The sequence below is a fragment of the Lontra canadensis genome, unplaced genomic scaffold, assembly GCF_010015895.1.
Source record: "Lontra canadensis isolate GAN:19392208 unplaced genomic scaffold, GSC_riverotter_1.0 scaffold61, whole genome shotgun sequence".
NCBI lineage: Eukaryota > Metazoa > Chordata > Mammalia > Carnivora > Mustelidae > Lontra > Lontra canadensis.
This window is the reverse complement of record NW_022631055.1, coordinates 9,472,876-9,488,681: the sequence shown is the minus strand read 5'-3', so window position 1 is coordinate 9,488,681 and position 15,806 is coordinate 9,472,876. Positions and strand designations below refer to the sequence as shown.

At 39.9% G+C, this 15,806-nt stretch overlaps 1 protein-coding gene across 2 annotated transcripts in view; it reads left to right on the top strand.

The window, feature by feature from the left end:
* VWA3B (von Willebrand factor A domain containing 3B) overlaps nt 1–15,806 on the top strand; it is a 209,078-nt gene that overhangs the window by 53,128 nt on the left and 140,144 nt on the right. For both annotated transcript variants that reach the window (XM_032877890.1, XM_032877889.1), the window contains exon 6: nt 11,483–11,673. In XM_032877890.1, coding sequence (XP_032733781.1) covers nt 11,483–11,673 — 191 coding nt within the window. The remainder of the gene's footprint in view (nt 1–11,482; nt 11,674–15,806) is intronic.

The following is a 15,806-nucleotide window of genomic DNA, read 5'->3' as shown; positions in this document are numbered from 1 at the left end:
CAGAACTTCCCATCAAAAAGAAGGAGAAATCAAGACATTCAAGATTAACAAAAACAGATGTTATTGTTAGCACACCTGCCCTAGCAGAAAAATATTAAAGGAAGTCCTTCAGGTTGAAATGTTATTAGAGAGTAATTTGAATTCATATGAAGAAATAAAGGACGCTGATAACTACATGGGTAAATATAAAAGATGGTATAAATGTGGTTTTTATTTATTATAAGTTTTTTTTTCTATCTGATTTAAAAGACAATTACATATACCAATATAGGAATGCCTTGGAGATACTGTGAGTTTGGGTCCAGACCACTGCAAGAAAGTGAATATCACAATAATTGAGTCAAGTGAATTGTTTGGTTTCCCAATGCATAAAAAGTTATGTTTATACTCTACTGTAGTCTGTTAAGTGTGTAATAACTTTATGTCTAAAAAAGCAATGTACATAACTTATTCAAAAATTACTTTATTGCTAAAAAATTGCTAACCATCATCTGAGCTTTCAGCAAGTCATACTGATCATAGGTCATCATAACAAATGTCATAATAATAATAAAGATTAAAATATTATTGAGAATTACCAAAATGTGACAGACATGAAATGAGCAAATGCTGTTGGAATGGTGCTGATAGATTTGCTCAATGCAAAGTAGCCCATACCTTCAATTTGTAAAACACATGGTATTTGAGAAGTGCAATAAAATGTTGTATGCCTATGATAGGGATGTAATAGGGATGTAGTGTATACCATGATGACTATAGCTAATGCTGCTATATGATATATAGAAAAGTTGTTAAGATGGTAAATCCTGAGACTCTCCTCTAGCAAGAAGAAATTTTTTTCCTTTTTTTCTTATTTTTATTGTATTTGTATGAGAACCTGTCAGTTGTATTAGTTGAAGCTATTATGGTAATCATTTCACAGCATATAAAAACCAAACCATCATACTATATGCCTTAAACTTAGTGATATATGTTAATTATTTCTCAATAAAGCTGGAAAAATGTGAAAAGATAACCCACAGAATAGGAGAAAATATTTGCAAATCATGTCTGATAAGAATCTAGTATCCAGAAGACATAAAGAACTCTTGCAGTTCAATAGAAAAAAGACCAATAACCCAATTGAAAAATAGACAAAAGTTTTAAACGGAAATTTCCCCAAAGAAGATACACAAATAGCCAAGAAGCACATGAAAAGATGTTATGAGAGAAATGTAAATAAAAGTCACAGTGAGATAACACTTCACACCCACAAGGAGGGCTATAATAAGAGAGACAGACAATAGCAAGTGTTGACAAGATACGGAGAAGATGGAACACTTATATTTGCTGGTGGGAATATAAAATGGTGCACCCACTTTGAAAAATCTGGCAGTTCTTCAAATGTTAAAATAGAGTTAGCCTATGTCCCAGCAATTCCACTCCTAGTTATAAACTCAAGGGAATTGAGAACATATGTTCACAGCATTTTCCAGAATAGGTCACATGTTAGGCCACAATATTATTGATATAGTCCAGAAGACTGAAATCATGTCATACATCTTTTCCATCCACAGTGGTATGAAAATAGAAATCATCTCAAGAGAAAAGTCTTCAAAGAATGCAAAAACATCGAGGCTAAATAACATGCTACTAAACAATAAATGGTTTCAACCAAAAAGTCAAAAGGAGAAATAAAAAATACATGGAGACAAATGACAATGAAAACACAGTGGTACAAAATCTTTGGAATGCAGCAAAAGCTATTCAAAGAGAGAAGATTATAACAATACAGGCCCACCTCAAGAAGCAAGAAAAATCTCAAGCTAACCTTACATCTAAAGGAGCCAGAAAAAGAAGAACAAGGAAAGCCCAAAGCCAGGAGAAATAAGGACATAATAAAAATTAGAGCAGAAATAAATGAAGTAGGGACTTAAAAAAAACAAACAGAACAGAGCAAAGAAACCAACTTGTTCTTTGAAAAGATCAACAAAATTGATAAGCCTTTTAGCTAAACTCACCAAAAAAAGAAGAGAGAATTCAAATAAATAAAATCAGGAATGATGGGAGAAATTCTAACCAATACCACAGAAATATAACAAATTGGGCAACCTAGAAGAAATGAATAAATTTCTAGGAACATAAATCTTTGCAAAACTGAAGCAGGAAAAATAGAAAACTTGAACAGATCAAATACCAGCAATGAAATTGAATCAGTAATTAAAAAAAACAACAACAAACCACAAAACTCCCAACAAACAAAAGTCCAGGGCCAGGTAGCTTCACAGGTGAATTCTACCAACCATTTAAAGAAAGTTTAATACCTTTTTTTCTCAAAGTATCCAAAAAATAGAAAAAGAAGGCAACCTTCCAAAATGATTCTCCAAGGCCAACATTACTCTGATACCAAAACTAGATAAAGACACCACTAAAAAAGAAAACCAAAGGCCAATATCTTTGATGAACATAGGTGCAGAAATCCTCAGCCAAATATTAGCAAACTAGATCCAACAATCCATTAAGAAAATCAATCACTGTGTTCAGGTGGGATTCATTCCAGTGATGCAACAGTGGTTCAGTATTCATAAACTGGTTAATGTGATGTATCACATTAACAAGAAAGGATAAATAACATATGATTATCTCCATAGATTACAGAGAAGCATTTGACATAGTACAATGTCCATTTATAATAAAACTCTCAACAAAGTAGATGTAGAGGGAACATATGTCAACATAAGAAAGGCTGTATATGAAAAACTCATAGCCTACTCAATGGTGAAAAATTGATAGCTTTTCTTCTAAGATCAGGAACAAGACAAAGATGTCTTCTCTCACCACTTTTATTCAACATAGTACTGAAAGTCCTAGTCACACCTGTCAGACAAGGAAAAAAAACATCCAAATTGGTGAGGAAGAAGTAAAGCTTTCACTATTTGTAGATGACATGATACCATATAGAGAAAATCCTAAAGATTCCATCAAAAAACTGCCAGAACTGATAAATGAATTCAGTGAAGTTGCAGGATGTAAAATTAACATACAGATCTATTGCATTTCTATACACTAATAATGAAGTAGCAGAAGAATAATTAAGAAAACAAATGCATTATGATTGTAACAAAAAGAATGAAGAGATTATGCTGAGTGAAATAAGCAGAGAGAGTCAATTATCATATGGTTTCACTTATTTGTGGAGCATAACAAATAGCATAGAGGACATGGGGAGTTAGGAGAAGGGAGTTGGGGGAAATTGGAAGGGGATGTGAACAATGAGAGACTATGGACTCTGAAAAACAATCTGAAGGCTTTGAAGAGGTTGGGGGAACCAGGTGGTGGGTATTAAGGAAGGCACGTATTGCATGGAGCACTGGGTGTGGTACAAAAACAATGAATACTATTATGGTGAAAATAAATTTTAAAATATGTTAAAAAAAAGAATGAAATACCTGGGAATAAACTTAACTAAGGAGATGGGAGAGCTATACTCTGAAAACTATAAAACATTGACAAAAGAAATCGAAGACAATGCAAAGAAAAAGGTAGTCTGTGCTCATGGATTAGAAGAACCAGTATTATTAAAATGTCCATACTATGCAAAGTAATCTAGAGATTTAATGCAGTCTCTATCAAAATACCAACATTTTTCACAGAAGAAATAATTCTAAAATTTGTATGGAGCCACAAAAGACCCCAAATATACAAAGCAGTATTGAAAAGGAACAACAACCCTGGAGGTATCACAACCCCAGATTTCAAGACCTATTACAAAGCTATACTAATCAAAACAATGTGATACTCCCCCAAAACAAACACAGTGATCAATGGAACAGAATAGAAAGTCCAGAAATAAACCCATGCTTTTATGGTCAGTTAATTTACAACAAAGGAAGCAAGAATATATAGTGGGAAGAAGATAATCTCTTCAACAAATGGTGTTGGGAATACTGGGCAGCTATGTGCAAAAGAATGAAACTGAATCACTGTCTTATACCATACACACAAATAAGCCTAAAGTGAATTAAGGACCAAATGTGAGACCTAAAGCCATGAAACTCCTGGAAGGAAACATAGGCAATAATTTCTTTGACATTGACTGTAGAAACATTTTTCTAGATATGTCTTTTCTGGCAAGGGAAACAAAAGCAAAATTAAATTATTGGACTATGCTAAAATAAAAAAGTTTGCACAGTGGAGGAAACCATCAACAAAAAGGGAACCAACCTACTGAGTGAGAAAAGATATTTGGAAATGATAAATCTGATAAGGGGTTAACATAAAAAATATATAAAGGATGTATACAACTCAACACATTAAAAAAATCCAATTTAAAAATGGACAACGGACCTGAAGATATTTTTCCAAAGAAGATATACAAAGGGCCCACAGACACACGAAAAGATGCTCAACACCAGTAATCATCAGGGAAATGCAAAATAAAACCACAATGAAATATTACTTTGCACCTAACAGAATGGCTAGAATAAAAAGCAGGAAATAATAAGAGGATGTTAAAACAAAAAACAAAAAATAACAAAAAAAGGAATCCTTGTGCACTGTTGGTGGGGATGCAAATTGGTATAACCACTGTGGAAAACAGTATGGAGGTCCTCAAAAAATTAAAAACAGAATTGCTGTATAATCCAATAACTCCACTGCTGTGTATTTATCCAAGAAAACACTAATTCAAAAAAATACATGCCTCCTTTGTTTATTGCAGCATTATTTTCAATAGTCAAGAGATGGGAGAGACCCAAATGTCCATCAATGGATGAAAGGCTAAAGAAGACATGGTGTATATACCAACGGAATATTAGTCATCCATAAAAAATAATGAAATCTTGCCATTTGCAACAATATGAATTGGCCTAGATTGTTTAGTGCTGAGTGAAATAAGTCAGTCAGAGAAAGACATATGTCATATGATTTTACTCATATATGAAACTTAAATAAAGAAAAAAGAGACAGACAGCTGACTGGTGATTGCTAGAAAGGAGATCGGGGTGGGGATAGGTGAAACACCTAAAGGGAATTAAGAGTACAGTTATCTTGGTGAACAACTATATAAAATAGTTGAATCCTATTGTACATTTGAAACTCCTGTAATACCATATATTATACTTGAATTTTAAGAAGTCCTTAAAAAGACATAGGTTAACACAAAAACTAGTACATGATTGTGCATAGCATCATAATAGTCAAAAAACAAAGTGGAAACAACTTAAATGTTTAGTAACTGAATAATAAATAAGCAAATGCAGTCTATCCCTACAGTGGAATATTATGCAGCCATAATAAGTTATGTGGCATGGATACATGTGACAGCACAGATTAACTTTGAAAGCATTATGTTAATTGAAACAAACCAGACATAAAAGGCCATACATAGTGTGTAGGTTGCTGTTCACATGAAGTATCCAGAATAGACAAATCCATAGAGTAAACTCATGATAGGGAGAGAGTAAGGGAAATGGGGAGTGACTTCTAATGAGCATAGGGTTTCTTTGTGGTGTAAGGAAGATGTGTTGGAATTAAATAGTAATGTTGGTTGCACAACCATGTAAATAAACTAAAAACCACTTAACTGTATACTTTTTTTTAAAAAGATTTTATTTATTTATATGACTGACAGAGATCACAAGTGGGCAGAGAGGCAGGCAGAGGGAGGGGGGGAAGCAGAGAGCCCGATGTGGAGCTCGATCCCAGGACCCTGAGATCATGACCTGAGCCAAAGGTAGAGGCTTAATCCACTGAGCCACCCAGGCACCCCTCAACTGTATTCTTTAAAAGTGTTAGTTGCATAGTATATGAATTATATCTCAAAAAACAAGTTTTTAAAGAATACATGAAATAAATAGGCTGACAATTACCCCCCCCACAAACCCTGGCATTGGTGATGCAGGATCAAAAAAGTGGCACTATTTTAATTTCCCTATGGAAGCAGATTCAAATTTCTCTGTTGGCTTCATCCCAATATCCATACTCTGCTCTGTGGTTCCCATTATCACTACCATATGACCCTCATGTTCTCAATCTAAAGTTTCCAAAGTCTGCCAATCAGTCCCCTTCTCATTTTTTAATCTTGATTTTCCACTTTATCCCAAGCATCTTGAATTGGTTTATCTTGCCACGTCATGCTATTTTTAAAGAAATAGTTGCCAGAGGTATAATTTGTTGCTTATGTCGCGGATCCTTGACTATTTAGAGTTTATTTTAAATACTGTTGTAGATGAAGACAAACTACAGTGTGGTTTTTGCAGTTCTTCTCTTAGAATGTGTGCTCTGCCAGTGGTTTCTTCTCAGCCTCCATGCAGGTCTGTCCCAGACTGACTGTTGCTCCTTATTTCTCAACAGCCAGTTGCAGACCCTGGAGTTTAAACTTTCTACCTGCAGCTGCCTCATTCACAGCCCACCTGTAAAGCAAGTATTTTTCTCAGTTTCCTTTTTTCAGAATTAGGCAGAAGAGAAAGTAAGAGGAATGTGGAATGGTGTCCTTGAGATGGCGTTAGCTTCTCTCCCACCTCCTGTTCACTGCTGGCGCTTTTTGGATTTAATGTCTGCCTTTGCTCAATTTCCTTTCCCTCCTCCTTTCCCCCACTGAGGATTGTAGGAATTAGAGACACTCAGGGTTGAAATCATTTTTCCACTGGTTTACAAACAAGTTGGGTAAACCATGGAACTCTTTTCCATAGAGATTTTGCTTTGATTTTTACCTGCATTAAAGAGAGAAGTAAAAATCACTTAATGGTATTCCAGGACCTAGAATTCATCCAAATTTTCCCATTGTATGCTAGTCCACTCAGGACTGACTCTACAACTGGCCATTTGACTTAGTGCCATATTAGAGATGTGACTTCAGTCATGTCACTACATCTTGTTCCTCGGCCCTCATGTGTATAATCCTTGGATCACTCAAGAGAACAGTTACCCAAACCTGCCTAGCAGGTCAGTTCCGTCGAATATTGGTGGGTTACCATTCTCTTCCTCTGCCTCCCCTTTTCCCCTTTCTAGGCTCCTGTGCAGTGCCAGGTAAATATGCTCGGCACATGGCGCTTTCACAACTGAGATGAACAGCCAATATCTGTCAGTCAGCAAGTACAGTGAGCAAAGTATATGACTGCTGAGAGACAGGGTGCACTCCTGAGCCATGCTGTCAACACGTTTTCTCGGTGCCCACCCCAGTGGGCTTCACTGTCTCACCTGCAGACAACCCTAGGCCCAACAGTTGCTGTCTGCTGACACATGGCTGGATTTCTTGTCCTAACAGTTGCCACTTCTCTCTCTCTCTCCCCCACCTATCCCTAAATCATTCCTTTCTTCCTTCCTCCCCCACTTCTTCTTCCCTCCCCTCCCCTTTCCTCTCTTTCCTTCCCTTCCCTTCTTTCTTCCCTCCCTGTCCCCCGTCCTCTCTTCCTTTCCTCCCACATCCCATCCGCCATCCTTCCCTTCTTTCATTGGACATCACTTTTGGCTTCTTCTGAATCTTTCCTTTTCAACTACTTCACAGCATCCTTTGCCATGTCACTTCCCATGGGGTAGCCAACTGTTGGCTTAGTGTCTCTTGACACTCACAATAACAGGGATGATGGAAAGTGTGTACCAAACTGTGGTCTGTCAAATAGAAGCCCTCCCAAATGTTTTATACAGAAAGGTTCTAGGACTATAGAACTTTAGGAAATACTATTTATGTCTCTACCTATGGTGAGTCCCACTGCTGATTCCTCAGACAAGCCCTGTGAAAAAGAACCTGTTGAAACTATTTTCAGCCTCCCCAATTTTTTTGCTAAGAAACCATCTTTCTGACTAAGAGCCACTGACATGTAGGAGAAGCAAGGTTCGTGGACCACAGTGTAAGATACATTGAACTTGATGCTCTCTGAGGTTGGTTCCAGATCTAGAGCTCTAATTTATTCATTAGCTGATGGTTCTCTTGAGAGGCTCACGGACGTAACATGGCAGGAATGTGGTGCTGGACAAGCAATTTTCAATGGAGGAGATGACTGTATTAATCAAGGTTCTTCAGAGAAACAGAATCAACAGGGTGTGTGTGTGTGTGTGCAAAGAGAGAAAGAGATTGAGACAGAGATGGAGATATTTAAGGAATTGGCTCACATGAGTTTGGAAACTCCCAAGTCCAAACTCTGCAGGACACACCAATCTGCCTTCATGAGCTGGTGTTGCGTTTCAGGTCCCAAGGAAGTCTACTGTCAGAATTCTCTCTTTTTCAGAGGACTTCAGTCTTTTTCCTATTAAAGACCTTCAAGTGAATGGAGGAGGCTGTTTCATGATATGGAGGGTAGTCTGTTTTACCCAAAGTCTACTGATTTAAATGTTCTCTCACCTAAAAATACCTTCACAGAAATATCTAGAACAATCTTTGACCAAATATCTGGGTACTGTGGCCCAGCCAAGTCCACACATTAGATTAATTATCGCCATGGGAAGGGCAGTTATGGTGATAAGTCCTTGGTGGTCATGAGCCACTAGGGAACGACGCCTTGAGGGGAGGAGTAGGCACAGATAAACAGTGCCCAATTTGTCTTTTTGCTATGGCCCTGGCTATAGCAGTGATGTTTCAGAAGCATTTGCCAGTAGGTCTTGGCGCATTAAAACATGTTTTGAGATCAACAAGTAGGATGGAGACAACCAGACACATTAATTCTGTGGCAGAGGTGATCTGCTTTGTGCTTCTCCTGCGAGTAACTGAGAGAAAATCTTTAGCAGTCTCTCTCGTGGTGTAGGATGAGCTATGAATTCTCATTTCAGTGGTAAAGGAAGGTATTATACTAGGCTCTGTGGGCGAGGATTTATGTAACACTTTTAATGAAGATAACTCTAGAAGAATGGAAAGAACTCTTTAGTAAGTGACTCTAATGAGTGGATAACTTTTTTCCCCTCCATACCTGGGGAAGACGAGGCTCAGCCACTAATTGGTGTAATTAGCAGTGCAAGTGGGCAGATTTCCCCCCTTTTCTCATTTCTTTAGCTTTGGAGCACCTAGGCTCTTTGTTTTTGCATGCTTTGCTGCCCCTTCTTTATTAAGTTCAGGTTGCTTTGGGGTTTTCCTTGAGTCCCCTTTTCAGAGAGTAATTGGGAGCTTCAATCATGCCCCTAGGATGATTGTACTTGCCTGGTCCTGGGTGAAGCTAGGAGTCAAAAGTTAGTCTCTGGTTCCTTAAAATCCCTTGTTAGAATTGGCTTGATGTGTTTTTAGGAAGTACTTTTGTGGTAAGCTTGAATTTATCATTGAGAAAAGGCTCTTGTCTTTTTAAAAGAAGGCAACCCCAAAGCAGAGCAGAAACATATGCTAATTTGTGTGTTGCTATGGATATAATTGAATGAAAATTTTATTTCCGACTACACCTGTTAATCAGAAACAAGGGAGGAGAATAAAGTAGGAAGAAAGAGGAGTCAAAGGCTTAGAATGTAATTAACAATAATTGAGGAAAAATAGTCACTCAAAGGGTTTTTCCAAGGAGGCTGATCCCACTGACAAAAATGGCTCTCTTCTCTTTGCTGTTTCCCTGTGATGCAGGAGAACATGCAGGAGAACCTCAGGGATCAGAAGCTCTGGGGAGCCTCTGATTTGAGCTCCCGGTACAGGGAAAGAAGAGGCTTTGTGCATCACACAAAAACCAACTGCTGGTAACTGGGGACAGTGTGCAAAGCGGTTTTTGATGCCAGGATGGCTTAAAGTTCAAAAGCCAAAACCAAGCTTCTTTCAGAAGTCCTAGCTCTAGTTGGTCTGAGTGTATTATTTAAAAGGTGTTCTATTAAAATCTGAGGATGTGGTTCACATGTAGCCTAACTTGGCAAATCCTTTACATACAGTGGAGAAATGGTTGACTCTAAAGTGTTTTATTTCTTCAAATCCTATTCTGATTTTATATACCCTTATATATAATAATAGACAAGTATGGGTAGTTTTTTTGTTTCCCTAATATGGAGTGCTCTTTTTGTTTGTTTGTTTGTTAAAAGTATAATTGAACTTGAATCTGTATGTGGTAGAAGCATAACTGATGGGATCACCAAATCATAATTTAGAAAGCTCTTTCCATATTGCTGTAGTTGCAAAGCTTGGTTGCACAGTATAATCACCCAGGAAGCTTTGAAAAATTTCAATATCCAGACCATTAAAAAAAAATGGGTAGGGTCCAGGCATCAGTATTTTAAAAATTCAGAGAATTCCAGCATGCAGGGTTGAGAACAACTTATCTAAGTGGAAATAAACTTTGTAGGTCTGGTGGACCTAGTATGCAGTGGTACGTTGTTTAAAAAAAAACCATCTCTTTGCCCAGCACCCTCTGCTCGTCCTCCTGGAGCTCTGCTGGTCTCAGTGGGACTAAAAGCTCAGGGTCCTTTCTGCCTTCCTTCCAGTGGCATTCAGATAAATGTTTGCCAGTCCACTCTCTGCAGTAAAAAAAACTCTGATTTCCAGATTCTGTAAATACTCCCAGCATGGTCAATTTTACCCTACCAGTGTGCTACCATGGAGCATGGGGTTGGGAGGAATGGTGTGCAGGGCAGTACAAGCCCACTCTAGACACCAGTGCCTCCTTCTCAACTTTAGATTTGCTCACCCCTTCTTCTGTGCCCACCCCCAGATACTCCTTTAGGTGGCACTAGTGGTTTGAGCCACCTAAATGAATACTTTTTTCTGTTACATGGTGTTCTGCTCAGCTAACAGAGCACCTCCCCCCTACTTAAAGAGTATAGATGACCTTTGGAAAACACCAAGGGAAGGCGTAGAAGGCTGGGACTATTTGGACAATTATCATTCTGGTTGTACTTTAACCTGTGAACCTGTTTATGGTAAGTTATAGATATAGCTCTAGGTGCTTGAGCTGACTATAGGAGGTTACTGAGCCTGCTGAGTTGAGGGCCAGGCTCTAAATCAGAATAAATTCACAAAGCTAACAGCAGAGCTCCTGGAAGGCAGCCTGCCAGCCTTCTCTGGTTGATGGACTTCTACCTCAACACAAGTTACATGCCCCTAATTCTCATCCCCACCACAAAGCACTTTCACAGGACTTTTCTCATTGAATCCTTTCAACACACTTTTAGGAAGGCCAAGCAGACACTATCTTCAATCTGCAGGTGGAGAATTCTGCTGAAGCTGAGAGAGGTTAAGTGCTGTGACTCACCTAGGTTTGAGCAGCTTAGCCAAGTCATAAGTGGTGGAGTCATGACTTGAACCCGAAACTTCTGATCCCAACTTTAATGCTCTCCTGACACATGGCCTTGGTCTGTTAGCCATCTCCACAGACACATGGGGTAGGCAACTTAGGTAGAGAAGGAAGTAGCATGAAAAGCAGCAGATTCCTGCATTCTGGTCTTGTGAACTAATTCTTTGCCAGTCCTGATTTGGAAAGCATGCTTCCGGAAATGAATGTGATCTGACAAAGAACATGTTCCAGCTCGGTAAATACTAAGTTGAGGGTGCAGTACAAGTGACTTCTAGAATATGAACTGCACTGATGAACTGTAATTCCAAAAATATCAGGAGCAACCTCTGTTGAGAACGAGTCAAACTTAGAGGACACCTGGGACTCCAAGAAGTGGCTTCAGAAATATGGCTTGAAAGCCCAGAAGCTGACCTTTTATGATGTCCTTGCTGACTGCTGCTTCCGCCATGCTGATGGAGTCATTGATGTGAAAGCCAAACCAGAGGATGAGTCCGTGCAGACCAGTGCGGTGAGTAAAGTGAACTGCTAGGCCGGGCTGTGGCTTCTCTTGATGTTCTGGCTGGGGAAGGCCTCCCTCAGATCAGAACCTGGGGCAAGACCAAGGTTAAGAGACAGCATGGAAGGAAACCAGCTTGGTTTCCCTGAAGGAAGATACCCTTGTGTTTCCCACCTTGCACGTCTCTGAATGGTACGTGGCGGGTGTGGAGACCAAGTCTGGGAATGGTTTCTGAATATAAGTGGATTATAAAGTCATCATACATAAACCAGGAACTGGGTTTTTAGAAATTCAAGCATTATGAGTCTCAGAATTATTCAGCCTTTTCAAAGGAGAAGCCCTCTTTTCCCCCATATTGAATGGAAGAGAGAAACTGCTGGTGAAGACGCCCGAAGCAGGCATCTCTATGGTCCTCTTGTATTGTTACTTTCTTAAAGATGCATTAGTCTCGTGACTATGGGCAGCATATAGTGGATTCCCAGTAAATATAAACTCAAATCATCTAAGGGATTATAGCACTGGAAAGGTGTATATTTAAAACTTTTGAAAGGTATAGTTCCAGTGTGTCAATAGGTCTGAAAGGAATAACAACTTCTCAAAGTGCTGGACTCTGGCTCACAACTGAAGGATAATGAATGAGTGGCTCCTAAAACTTTAGCATGTGTGAGTCAGTGGGTTTGAGGTGGGGCCCAGATGCTGCTGAGGCTGTTGGTCCGGAGGCCATACTTGGAGAAACACTGATGTGTAGACAGACTCAGAAAACTATCAAAAGTTTAGGATTATGGAAAGATGAGAAGGTACCATACTATGAAACAAAATCAGAATAAAGTGAATATTCTGTTTCTAAAACTGAAGGAAAGTTCTTTTAGAACGTAATAAAGGCCCAGGTCCACATTATGAAGGGAAACCCCAAATGTGAGCAACAGAGCAGCTGTGCCAGTAAGAGCAGAGCCCAGCAGGCTACTGGACAGGAAATCAAGGTCCTCAGATACACTGTCACTTTATGTGTTCTCCGAAGCTCCAATTCAGTGTCACCACTGAGATGTTTGTCAGTCCTACAGGGGTGAAACCCCAGTCTCTTTGCCACTCCTTAGACTGGCTGGCCGATGGGCTCAATAGGTCTTCCTGAGGAAAGGCCTTTCCTTGGGGGCTCCGTCAGCCACACCTGCAGTGTTTTAGCCTTCTTGTTGCCATGTGTTTACAATGAACTACAAGGAGGACAATGTAAAAACTGGATGAGAAAAATGCAGAACTGGGGCACTTGGGAGGCCCAGTTGGTTAAGTGTCTGACTCTTGATTTCGACTCAGGTCATGATCTCCATGTCGTGAGACTGAGCCCAGCATTGGACTCCACTCTGAGTATGGAGCCTGCTTAAGATTCTCTGTCTCCCTCTCCCTCTGCCACTCGCATTCTCTCTCTCAAAAAAATAAATGTATAAAAAGGAAATGAAAAGAAAAAGAAAAACGCAAAATTGACGGAAGAGTTGTTTCCTGCCTTGTAGACCAGGATGCGGAGTAATTGCCATGTTGCAGAGAAATCTCATTTGTGGATTTCCTCCCCCAGCACAGTTTTCTGATTTTGTAGTCATTATTCAGTAATGTTATTAGTTCAGGAAATCGTACGTAAGTAGATTTTCACTTTTAAAATACAATACATTAGGCCCTGGATATTTACGAATACCAGTGCCTGTCAGTTGAAACCTAGCTTACCGCGAGCTGGTGATGTTGTGTCATGTTCAAGCCTGTATCTAAGACTGGTTTCTCCTTATTCTTTCTTGACGATTTTGAATGAAATCAGAGTCTGGCTTATAAATGAGGAATTTTACCTTAAATTTCTTTTGCTAAAAAATAATAGAGAAGTAGAAGTTGAGAAGTGTACAGTACAGCTGTCTTCATTCACAGACATTGATGAATAAGGGAAGGTTTTATTTTTAGTATTTGGGGCTACATATCTGAACCTAGATTTACACCTAAATTTGTGATGTGTGTGAGGTAGGGAGTAACGAATGTGTCAAGTAAGTTGATTATTGAGGGTTCCCCCAGCCCCTTCAAACTTGTAACTATAAAAACTGGTTTGTAGGGATGGATCCAAGTACCTTGTTTACACTGAGAAATAAGTGACTAAGAAGGCCTTGCTCTGTGTTGTTTCTAAGACAGATGAACATGTATGAGGAAGAGAGACAAAGTGAGACAAAAATGCATTTCCCGTTAGAGGATTCAGGCAAAGTTGGGGGCACCCTAAGTCACATTTCATTCATAAGTGCTGATGCTACTGGTGCACAAAGCCGGCCTTGTTGTTCACAAACCCACGTAGTCTCCCCATTTACTCCTCTAACAGATATTTACTGAGCTTTTACTAGGTGTCAGGCCGTGTGGTCTGGATTTGGCGTGAGAAGACCCCATGTAAATGCTACTTCTCCAGTTACTGATTATGAGATGCTGAGCAAATAATTTCACTGTTTTGAGTCTTACTTTCCACATCCGTAAAATGAGTGGTATAAAATCCAAATTTAAAAATGCATGTCTGGGCACAGGGCCTGGTTAGGAGATGTCCGGTAGATGCTACCTTCCTTCTTTTTATAGATTGCAAATCAGAAATGAGCATTTATGGAATGCTTGGGTGCTTGATACATAAGGTGAATATTTGTGCTCTCTTAGCACACACAAGAAGACAAAGTCAAGGGGCCTCTGAGAGGTTAGGCCATGGGATGGCAGGGTTTGACCTCCTATCTGCTGGGCCCTCACACTGCACTTTTCCCATTCTGACACTCTGCTGTCTGCCACCTGCATTCACATACCATATGGTCTGGTGTGTTTCCATCTGGGAGCGCATAAGGCACAGTTGGAAAAGGCCATGTGACAGGATGGAGAATAGGGAGAACTCTCGTGTGACAAGAACATGGTAAGAATAAGAGAGAGGACGTCTTTCTCTTTCCATCTTTGTGTTGTGCCTGAGTTGTGGTTCCCCTGATGCCTGTCTTGGGAACATCAGGACTGATCTCATCTCAGTCACCACCAGACCTCTCAATTCTGATCCCTATGTGGCTCTGACATCCCTTCTCTGAGCCTCCTTCATTCCTTCTTGCCTCCTAAATTCTCTCCACTCTACCCTCCGGCACTAGAGGTCGTCAGTACACCCACGATAGCAAGTGCCCTTCAGTGTTCCCTTCGCCTGCTTGTCTGGGTTCTCTCTTGAGGACCTCAGAGGACCTCAGAGAGAGGTTTCTCTCCATTTGCCTTGGACCTGTGGGCAGCAGAGGTAGGTGGCTCATTCCTCATTGCTGTTTTTTGATCATTCTCCCTCCCTCTTCCCATGTCATCAGAAGGACACCCACAACACCTGCTGTGACTCACCTTTTCTGAGCCCCAGGTCATCCCACCAGTAATTGAAGATTATAGCTTCTGGCTTACTGTCACTGGCTCCAGCCATTTTTAATGTCAATCGTATGAAAATGACCCTTCCCAGACCCTGACATTTCATTTCTCTGACCTCCTCTTCAGTAACTTCCACCTACACCCACTCTCTACCTCCCCTGCCATAGGCATCCCCTTGACCTTGTCATTACAAATAACACTGCCTCCATTATAACCCATATAATTCCGAAGGTCCCACTTTCTGACCTCTTTTTTTAAGGTCATTTCCTCTACTACCCTAATTCCAATCTTTCAGCCCCATCGGGATTATACATTTTGTTGTTTTTGCTCCCTGTTCTCTGTTCTCTTTATCCTTTTGTCCCTCTCATACATGCTCATCTACTTTTCCTCTCTTACATTATTGCACTCATCTGTGAAACCCCAACCCTGGTTAAATTAAACTTTCAGCCTTTTCTGCCTTATAGACTGCATCAGAAGAAATCAGAGAAAAGCATAGCCACAGTGCCTGGCTTCCCTTTAAATTCCTGACCTCTGACTTTACATGGATCTCTTGTGCTGCCCCTAGTCCTCCTATGCTTTTCCGATCCATTTAGATGCTTATTCTAATGTCTGCTCTTTTCTCCTCAGACTTCAAATATCTTCTCTTCTTTGCTCACTCTCAGCAAGTGACCCTGGATTCTCATTTCACTGAACTTGCAGTGAACATCCATGGGCATCCACCTCATATGTACAAATCCCCCAGCATTTGTACCTGTATGTTCTACCCTCAT